Here is a 10,157-nt window from a genome sequence, read left to right on the forward strand (position 1 = left end):
TGTACTACTGCTTCGATTACGTGCTATTTTTGTCGCATATGATATGGCTGCATACTATCTGGCCCCGAAAGAATTACCGAATGAAAACTTGGACATGTTTCTTCTCTCAGTGATCGATTGCAAGTCCAGGAAAAATATGGGATACAAATTCAGTACGGATATGATCAATAGGGCTCACGGAAAGATAAGGTTACTGGTGAAGCATTTCTAGCATACAGGCCATGGTAATTTAGCTGGGTGCGACCTGGCCAGTCAAAAGGCAAGCTCCAGCCTTATCGTTGGTGGTCATTCTTGCTGAGGGCCTACTTTTGTTCACTTCGCCCCCAAATATTACTTGATCCTGCACAAACTCCGAAGTAGGAGCCCTTTGATAATATTTATCCTTGATGCCAAGCTTCCGCAGCTCCTGCCAAGGACGAGGCTGATCCTGTGGTCCACTTTTTGTCCTTTCTGTTCAATAATTTCTAATCAAGAGGATTTTTGTAGAACCATACTACTCTGCCGTGTTGCGGCTCAAGTCAACATGGCCTAAGATTAATTGCTGGCCCCAACTTTGTTCGGAAAATCACAACGACGACAATCTTTGCATCCATCATGATCCCGTGTTTGTTGATTTTGTTCATTTATTGGGCTGTTGTTGCCAGCACTCAGCCTACAGGTGTTTCCAGCCCTGTACCGCAATCAACAGCATGTGGAGATATCATTCGCAGGACAAACAGTTCAGATTTGCAACACTATACCCGCCGCTTCGATGCTCCCGATGTATTTGCTTGCCTCTCCACCGTACCCTTCAATCCCGCAGTCGCCTCTCGCTTTGTGAAGTACTTCAACGATACAATTCAGTTCCACAGTACTCTTGCCTATTTACGAGATCCTCCCAAAGAATACCAGCAACCTGCAGTCGACTTAATTAAAGAACTTGGAGTCGTTCAGAACAGGATCGATCAGGGATATTATCGAAATGAGTACCAGTTCGAAGAAGCAGTACAACGACTCATTTATTCGGCTCATGATAAACACCTCCGACTCAATGCAGGAATTCTCTCTGCCTTTCGTTTTGCGAGCCCTTGGAGTGTTGTTTCACTTTCTTCTGATGGAAGGCAGACCCCGCGACTATACCTTCGTAGTATGCATAGCCACTTCCTAATTTTTCTAAATCAGCACTAACAGGTGAAATAGATGACGTTCAGGCTAGCAGAGGTGCTATGGATCCGTGGCAACCTTCACCAATCCAAAGTATCAACGGCGAAGATCCAGAGCGTTTCTTTACTCGATTTGCGCAGAAACACTCTTCTGGCAACATCGAGCCTCATGCGGACTGGAACTCCCTGATGTACAGTCCGGCGCAAACGATCCAATTCGAAACCGAACTCTTCCGCGACCTCGTGCTCTACCCTGGCGACACTATAACAATAGTATTCGAGAATGGAACGCAACTCGGGCCCGAGCCGTTCAGCGCACTCTATGTCGATCCTGGACCGACCGGACCTCTTGAGACGGGCGGAGATTTCTACAACTTTTTTGTTCTCGGACTGTATCCCGCTGGATTCTACCAGGATGTCATTGAACCCTTTCTGGAAAGTTTTGCACCGCGGAAAATCGTAACGGCTCCTACATCTGAGACTGCGCCCGCCCAACCCGATACAGATCCTACCGTATCTTCTTCTCCCTTGGACGTGGATTGGGCCCTCCTAAACCCAGCATACCCAAAGCCAAACTTGCTACAGGCTAATGTTGGCCAATCGAGTGGCCCGTTGATTTCGGGTAAGTCTGCCAAAATCATTTTGTGTCATTATTTTACGAAGACTAAGGCTGAAGTAGGGTATTTCCTTGAGGGGACTGACCTCGCCGTCATCAGCATACCCAGTTTCAAAACCCGCGGATATGGAGCAAAAGCGTTTGGTTCCGCAATTAGCCAATTCATCTTAAAAAGCGCCGATAAAGGCAAGAAAAGAATTGTGATTGATCTTCAGCGGAATGGTGGTGGATCAGCAACGCTTGCAGTCGATGCTTTCAAGCGAGTAAGTGCACTTTGTCCTACCCGATAGACTCAGATGCTAAAAGTGGTAAAGTTCTTTCCCGATCTGGACCCAATCCTAGGGACTCGGATGCGTGCTCACGATATGGCCAATGATCTTGGACGTGTCACAGATGAGTTTTGGAAGAAGGAGGGAGAGTTTGACGGGTACAACGCTGCTGCCTGGAGATTTACTCTAGCCTCCAGTGACTGGGTTGCATCGAATCGCATTGATGCCGACACGAATGACAGCTTCGCCAGCTGGCAGGAATTCTACGGACCGAGGGAGCTCCATGGTGACAGTTTTACGAAGACAGTGAGCACCCGTAGTTGCCTACCATGGCTTGTGCTAATAGTGAATTCAGCAACGGTACAACTACTCGAATATCTTCTACGTTACAGACTCTCTATCTCAGCCAGAGTCTTTCTATATTGTCTATGGCTACGAAGGAAACCCAGCCGACAAAAAGGGACTATTCGCGGCCGACAGTATTACAATAGTAAGGCTGGGGACTTCGACTACAACGATATTTCCGATTGCTGACTTTTTTGATCAGCTCACTGATGGACTATGTGATTCAGCCTGCGCATTGTTCGTCGAACTGATGCGCCACGAGGCCGGAGTAAAGGCAGTCGTAGCCGGCGGCCGTCCTGTAGCAGGGCCCATGCAAGCTACCGGCGGCACTCGTGGGGCACGTGGACACTCACTTTCCGCTTTAGACATCGATATCGACTATGCCAAATCAGACTTTGCCCCTTACCTCAAGAAGGAAGTGACTTCACTTCCGGAGAGGATCAACGATATCTACACGTTCTCCGGCGGGGTGAACATCCGCGACGCTATCCGGAAAGGCCAAGACGTACCGCTCCAATTCCTTTACGATCCCGCTGATTGCCGAATCTTCTACACTCAAGAGACTCTGTTCAATCAGACAGCACTATGGCTATACGCTGGACAGGCACTGCGATCCCCAGACAGCCATTGCGTGGCCAACTCCACCGGTCAAAATCGACTGAACCCACCAGAACCCGCTCGTCCTCCGCCAATAAGTAATGTTCCCAGCGACTACCTTGATGGTCCACTCAAGGAATCAATTATTGCGCTTGGGGACGATGGTGTTGAATCGGGACAGAAACAGGTATTCAATGCCAAGATCTCCGGCACAGAGTGCTCCGATGACGACGATTGCGTCGACCCGGATCGATTGATCACAAATTCTTTTAGGTGCGTTTCACTTGGATCGCCTTGGTCTGAGTGTAGCGAAAAGATTTGTGTTCCAAAATGTCATAGCGACAGTTATTGCCATGACACCGGCGTCTTGAGTGGAGAATGTAGCCGCGATTCGACGGATCGCTTGGATGAGAAAATTGCCAAGTACGATTTTGATGATGCTACAAGACCGTGGTGGGGGCATTGTCTACCGCATTCGTCTTTCTGTGGATTTAGTGACGAAACAGCGTCCAAGAAACGATCAACGTCCGCTTAAGTAGGGAGATTGTGCCTCCAAAGGCTTGGTCCAGATGCCATGGTAGATTTCAACTCACTATCGTTGTATGTAGGATCTCAGATCATTTTCCGAGGTACTCATTAAATGCACAAACCACATATTTGGCTTGAACCCCTTTCCGAATAACGATGCATCATACGCCATAGGTGGCATACTTACCTCCTTCTTCTAATTGTTCGAGAACTTAGCGTAGCATCCGCCCATTGGAACTTCGACCGAGAATATCTAACTCGTAGATTAATCCTGCTATCAAGCCGCAGCTACGAAAGGCGGGGTACTCATGAAATGGTCCGGTAGATAGCCCGAAATTGGTCCGTTGCTACAACCCAAAACAGGACCGAACGGTCTGATTTCTTCGTCACATGAGAGGAACATTGAGATGAAAATATATCGCGGTTGAATTTGTGCCGACTAGACGTTTTACGGCACTGGCCCACGGTCTTCGTAGGTAGATTATGGCGCGAATGCAATGTCATGCGGCAGAAAGCTCTCGCAAACGGATCTCTGATGAACACACCCCAAAGAAATGCACATTGCGCTATGTCACATATGCAGCATAATACAAAGAAAAAGGCTTCACTGAAATTGCAGAGTGGCATAGATACAGTATTTACGACATCTTCGTTGCCTTCACAGGATCCAAAGTGGCCGTGAAGTCCGCCTGTTTGGTCTTCATATCAGTCGGAAAGCTCAAGTGTTCATGAATCCACCTCCACTCCCCCTTCTCATTCTTGCGCGCGACGCCGGTGCGCCGGAAAGCCGTATCGAAAGGTACGCCACCGGCGGTGCCCCAAGTGTGCTGGATCATGGTCGAGTACGCGAACTCCGGGGACAGGGCGGTGATCTCGATGTCCTTGAACTCCATGTTGCCGTCGTTCCAGTACGGGAAGATGCGCTCGAAGTGCTCGTTGAACTTGGTGCGCTCCGTGTTGCCGAACATGTCGTATGATAGCATGTCATCGAAGTCGTAGAAGCGCCGGGCGCCCACCATGCCGTTTTTGAGGTCTTCCCGCGATTCGTGGTTCCAGTAGTGGAGCCAGCCGCGGTAGAGTTGGTCGAGGACTTCTTGTTCTTCATTGACTAAGGCTGGGTTGTGGTACTTGAGGTGCGTGGGTTAGTCAAGCCGCAGAGGTGGGGAGGTGGCTTCAGACCTTGCTCGGGGACATGTGGAGAAATTCATACTGCTTGTCAACAGAGCTGTACTCTTTCTGTATGCCTTAATTAGCTAGATACCTGGGATTAATCCTCAAAATCCATACATCGTCTTTGACGAAACCTCTTTCGTCCATACTGCCTTGCAATGAGTGATGTTCGTCTTCCCGAGGGACTGATGTGGGGACAGTTAGTCTCGCCTAAGTTCTCGAGAGAGCCTGTGCGCTTATCTATTTATTATCTTCCCAAGAACTAGTTACTCCGCAACAATCAGTGGTGCCACCGGACGGACTATTTACCACGGTCTGAAATATTCTACGAGAAAACCAGAAAAATGATAGTGATGACGTTAGCTCGAGCTTCACTCGTGCCATCATCTTGTAGAACATCATACCGGTCTGTTTTTGTTGTTTCACATGTCGGACACTTGGTGGCTTTTCCTTCAAGCGCAAAAGCGCCATTATATAATATGCTTCTCGATCCCTTAGAGACTCAGCACTCCTTTCCTTACTATTCTCCTCCATTGCTCTTCTCATCTCCCTCCCAGCCCTTTCTTTCGATACAAAACATCAAATTCTCCTATACACAAACACCATGGGCTCCAAGGCCGATCCCCCAACCTACGACGCCATCATCGTCGGCGCCGGCTTTGGCGGCTGCTACTTGCTCAGCAAGCTCCGCGACAAGGGATTCAAATGCCTCGTCATCGACGACGGCGCCGACCTGGGCGGCGTATGGTACTGGAACTGCTACGCGGGCGCCCGCGTCGACACCAAAGTGCCCCTATACGAATTCTCCGACGAACGCGTGTGGAAAGACTGGGTCTGGACAGAAAAATACCCCGGCGTCGACGAAATCAAGCGGTACTTCGAGCACGTCGAGGCGCAACTACACCTGAAGCGCGACGTCCTCTTCAACACGCGCGTCCTCTCCGCCCACTTCGACGCTGCCACCTCGCACTGGCGCATCCAGACAAATGACGGCGCCGCCGACCGCACGGCGCGCTACTTCCTCCTCTGCACCGGCTTCGCAGCGAAGCCGTACATCCCCGCTTTCCCGGGCCTCGACACTTTCGCTGGAGTCTACTGCCACACGTCCAAGTGGCCGCAATCCGGCATCGACTACTGCGGCAAGCGCGTCGGCGTCGTCGGCAACGGGTCCAGCGGGTTGCAAGTCATCCAGAGCGTTGCCCCGGACGTGTCTCATCTGACCGTCTTCCAGCGCAGCCCGACGTACGCGCTGCCGATGCGGCAGGGCCCGCTCAGCGTCACCGACCAGGACAAGTCGACGTACAAGGAGTTGCACGCGCTGCGGCGGAAGACGTTTGCGGGGCTGGACTACGAGTTCCGGCGGCAGAGCGCGGTGAAAGTGTCAGAGGCGGAGCGGGAGGAGTTTTTTGAGAAGATTTGGGAAGAGGGGGGACTGGCGTTTTGGCTTGGGACGTACCAGGACGTGATCCGGGACAAGGAGGCGAATAGGTATGCGTACGACTTCTGGCGCAGCAAGGTGCTGCCGCGTATCGACGACCCGGAGAAGGCGAGGGTCCTGGCACCGGCGGATCCGCCCTATTTTTTCGGCACCAAGCGCGCGACGTTGGAGCAGCGGTACTACGAGGTGTATAACCAGGGGAATGTTGAGTTGGTCGACGCCAAGGCCAATCCGATTGCGAAGGTCGTTCCGGAGGGAGTCGTCACGGCTGACGGGGTGCTCCACGAGTTCGATGTCTTGATACTGGCGACCGGCTTCGATTCCGTCACAGGAGGCATCCTGTCCATCGACATCAAGGGGCAGGGCGGCGAGTCACTGAAGGACAAGTGGGCGAAGGGGACGTACACCAACCTGGGTTTGATGACAGCAGGCTTTCCGAACATGATGTTCCTGTACGGTCCGCAAGGGCCGACGTCTTTCTGCAATGGGCCCACTTGCGCTGAAGTGCAAGGCGATTGGATTGTCGACACGCTTTGTTACATGAGAGAGAACGGGAAGGAGAAGCTCGACACGACGAAGGAAGCCGAGAATGGGTGGCGTGCCCATGTCAACCTGGTTGGCGACGGCACTCTTTTGCCATACACCAAGTCGGAGTATATGGGCACGAACATTCCTGGAAAGCCCAAGGAGATGCTGAACTATATTGGAGGACTGGCCGATTACACCAAACGCATCACGGCTGCTATCAACGGCGGATTCCCCGGGTTCATCGTGCAGTGACGGCTGTGCTAAGGGTGAGATGGTCAGTGGAGACATTATTGACGTCGTTTTTGTAGTTCTTAATCATATACTTGTCTTTTAGGGAGAAATGGAGTCTGTTTTCGGTGCAAAGCCATGCAGTTCGTGCGTCGGAGTAATTACTGTTGCCCGCAACGGTGCACAAATCTGTAATATCCTGTGGACGGGTTACAAGAATATTGCGGTGGTTTACGCGGGCGTTCATCACCATAGCCCTTGTCCAGATTGGTTCTATATGTGATGGCATAGTGATGTCAATCACTCCGGGGAAGAATGATTTTCTGGTAGGTTGAGGTGAGCGTTGTCTTCGGAACAATTCAATGCTCGGACTAATTCCCGGACAGATTCCACAGCCAGGTTCAATTACAAAAACAAGGAAGCGAGAAACACGGACCCTTTCGGCTACTTATGTACTTGTCCCAGAACCCCGTCTCGCGTTTCACTCCAATCCAAGACTCTCAAGGGCACTGTCGAGCGGAAAAGAAAACAAGATCAAGATCAAAGCAAAATTAACAAATGCGATTGCGTTGGCGCAAGGGCCATGTTCACACGGCAAGCAATAGGACGCCTCACATTGCATACGGTAGCTGGCCTGGTGCATAGCTGGGTAGTTTGATACAATAGCTCGGCATGTGCCGTGCAGTGCATGAGGGGGAAAGTGGGGACACGCTTGCCATTAAAAACGAAAAGCACCCGCATCCCCACGTCATGTCACGAAATCATGAACACCACCACCACTCGCTCCAACCTAGCTTGCGAGCCATGCCGCAGGCGAAAGGCACGATGGTGAAGGCGCCCTATTCCATTTTGCAGCATGTAACTAATACGACCAGTGATCGCACACTGCCCCACTGCCAAGTTTGCTCACGAACCGCGCAAACATGCACATGGCCAGCCGGACGACTCAAGCCTGGCCCGCGCATCGGTGCGCGCAGCTAACTTTCACAACTTTAGACGGGACCACCGCTGAACAAACTCACAGGCAGCACACGCCGGAAGAGGATCAATAATGGCACTGAGCCTCAAGTACCCACCCGTCGCCGGCGACATTCTGAGGACGCAGATGAAGACAGCCCGCAGCGCGCGAAGAGACGGCGGATCACTGACACCAGCAACGACGTCAATAGTGACGCGGACTTATGCATTATTTCCTGGTGGCAGAGGCCTGAGGGCCCGCAGACCACGCTTGGCTCTTCCCAAACGCTCTCTCCAAGCTCCTCTGACACTTCGTCGAACGGCGTCAACCTTTCCACCATCATCCACCCCTCGCACGAGACGCAAGCAGCCAGCCCAGGCGAAGAGAACTTCGACAACACATCCGGCTTCTTCCTCACTCTGCCAGCGCCGTCGGACATGATCATGGGCGCCTGCCGCGAGCTTGACATCTCTCTCTCCTCGCTCCGGAAGCTGTAAGTCTCAGTCACGTCTCAGTCAGCAAAATAACAAAAAGACTGAGCACTGCTGGCCCCGCCTGCCGCCACTAGCATCGACGCCTACTTCACGCACATGACCACCTTCTCCCTCTTCCACCAGCCCTCTTTCGGCGCCAAAATCCAAAACGTCAAATCCCCCGCCATCCTGAAAGCTGGGTTCGCCGCCATGCTCGCATACTCCGCCCGCTTCGAAACGCCGCCACCCGAACGCGTCTCGCACGACTCCCTCGGCAGCGTCCTCGTCGGCACCCCCAGTCAATCCCAATTTCATCGCCTGTCCCTGAAGTTTGTGGAGGACGCCATCGCCGAGTGCGCCGACGAACCACCCTCTCTGTGTCTGGTCCAAGTTCTCATCCTCACCACCTTCAACCAACTCATTCAAGGCGTGCGTGGCCGGGCATGGCGATCACTCGGGCTCTGCGTGCGCATGGCGTACGAGCTAGGGCTTCACGCGGTCGATGCGGGGGAGCCGTATGGCAGTAACCGGCGGCCGTCGCCGGTGGGCACAGACGCCGTCACGCGTTGGTGTTTTGATGAGGAGCGGCGGCGCGCGTGGTGGGCCATTTGGGAGATGGACGCGTTCGCGAGCACGATACGGCGCTGTCCGCTGGGCGTGGACTGGGCGGAGATGGAGACGTGTCTGCCGGTAAGGGACAGCTGCTGGTTTGAGAGACGGTTTCAAAGGAGCTGCTTTCTGGAGGCCAGGCCGATCGAGCGGGTGAGGGCGCTGAGGCAATGCGGCAGCGAGAGTCCAGCGGCGTGGATGGTCGTTGGGATGGCGCTGATGAGGGAGGCGCACCTGCTTTCGAAACCGAAAGGTCGACGGCAGACTGAAGATGCGGCAGAGCGCGCAGCTGTTGTCAGTCATGCTTTGCGTTGCTACTCGCTGTCTCTACCGGATGGTCTGTGCTACCGCAATGAGTATCCTGGCTTCGAGCCTGGAGACTCGAAGAATGCGGAGAGTGCGAAGTTTAATATTTACTGCATGTCACAGCTGGCTACGCTCATGCTGTATCAGAACCATCTGGGGCCAGATCCTAAACGACCATTCGATCATCCTGGACGGGCCACGAACGATACGGACGTTGAAGGTCTCCGAGAATGTATCGAGGCATCGAACAATATCTTTACAATCATCAAGAACAGCACCCGGGATCATGTCCAGCATGTCAACCCCTTCATTTCCAGCACAGTCTGGTTTGCTGCAGCGGCGCAGCTCTCGTACAAATTCATCGCACCCGCTGGAACGAACATGGAGCTCATAGAGGCAAAGGTCGACCTCCTCCGGAAGAATTGCCAGCAATACGCGGATTTTTGGAACACTCCCGATGCGCTCTTGGAGAACCTGTCTACTTTGGAAACTCATCTTGAACGCCAGCTTGGTAAACAGAGCAGTACATCGAATCAAAATACCGGGCCACATTCTCAGGAGTGGGACAACCAGGTCGAAGTACCGTTGCTGTCGCCAGACTCGGCAATCCCGCCTGGATTCCATGACGATGATTTAGCCATAAATCAGTCCAGAAACGATTATCACCCTCCAGCCGCATCAGCAACCTTTGTCGATCCTTTGACAGACTTGAGCATGGCGAACATGGGGATAGAGCTGGACTTTTCGCTTGATGTGGGGGACGCATCGTTGTGTCTTGACAGCCTTCTTTTCGATAGTCACACAACATAACCAAAAAAAAAAAATAAGAAGTCAATTTCAATTCAATGAGCACGAAGCGCGGAATGCTCAGTCCTCACTGACATCAAAAGCTGAAACCCCCCCCCCCCCCCCCCCCCCCCCCCCCCCCCCCCCCCCCCCCCCCCCCCCCC

General features: G+C 52.7%; 4 protein-coding genes across 4 annotated transcripts; 3 read left to right on the plus strand and 1 right to left on the minus strand.

The window, feature by feature from the left end:
• Positions 1 to 1,205: 1,205 nt before the first annotated feature.
• Positions 1,206 to 3,272, plus strand: LTHEOB_9935 (Peptidase s41 family protein; the record flags this gene model as incomplete). Its single annotated transcript, XM_035519577.1, has 6 exons — positions 1,206 to 1,764; positions 1,822 to 2,021; positions 2,073 to 2,333; positions 2,383 to 2,517; positions 2,575 to 3,156; positions 3,243 to 3,272. 6 exons carry the CDS (start codon positions 1,206 to 1,208, stop codon positions 3,270 to 3,272), a joined length of 1,767 nt encoding a protein of 588 aa, XP_035368518.1.
• Positions 3,273 to 4,135: 863 nt separating this feature from the next.
• Positions 4,136 to 4,814, minus strand: LTHEOB_9936 (Ketosteroid isomerase protein; the record flags this gene model as incomplete). The annotated part of the gene is made up of 3 exons (XM_035519578.1): positions 4,136 to 4,624; positions 4,677 to 4,733; positions 4,785 to 4,814. 3 exons carry the CDS (start codon positions 4,812 to 4,814, stop codon positions 4,136 to 4,138), a joined length of 576 nt encoding a protein of 191 aa, XP_035368519.1.
• A 457-nt stretch (positions 4,815 to 5,271) lies between these two features.
• On the plus strand, positions 5,272 to 6,885 carry LTHEOB_9937 (Cyclopentanonemonooxygenase; the record flags this gene model as incomplete). The annotated part of the gene is made up of 1 exon (XM_035519579.1): positions 5,272 to 6,885. One exon carries the CDS (start codon positions 5,272 to 5,274, stop codon positions 6,883 to 6,885), a length of 1,614 nt encoding a protein of 537 aa, XP_035368520.1.
• Positions 6,886 to 7,784: 899 nt separating this feature from the next.
• Positions 7,785 to 10,017, plus strand: LTHEOB_9938 (uncharacterized protein; the record flags this gene model as incomplete). Its single annotated transcript, XM_035519580.1, has 3 exons — positions 7,785 to 7,828; positions 7,890 to 8,312; positions 8,388 to 10,017. 3 exons carry the CDS (start codon positions 7,785 to 7,787, stop codon positions 10,015 to 10,017), a joined length of 2,097 nt encoding a protein of 698 aa, XP_035368521.1.
• Positions 10,018 to 10,157: the final 140 nt, after the last annotated feature.

Source organism: Lasiodiplodia theobromae (genome assembly GCF_012971845.1).
Source record: "Lasiodiplodia theobromae strain AM2As chromosome Unknown scaffold_34, whole genome shotgun sequence".
Classification (NCBI taxonomy): Eukaryota; Fungi; Ascomycota; class Dothideomycetes; order Botryosphaeriales; family Botryosphaeriaceae; genus Lasiodiplodia; species Lasiodiplodia theobromae.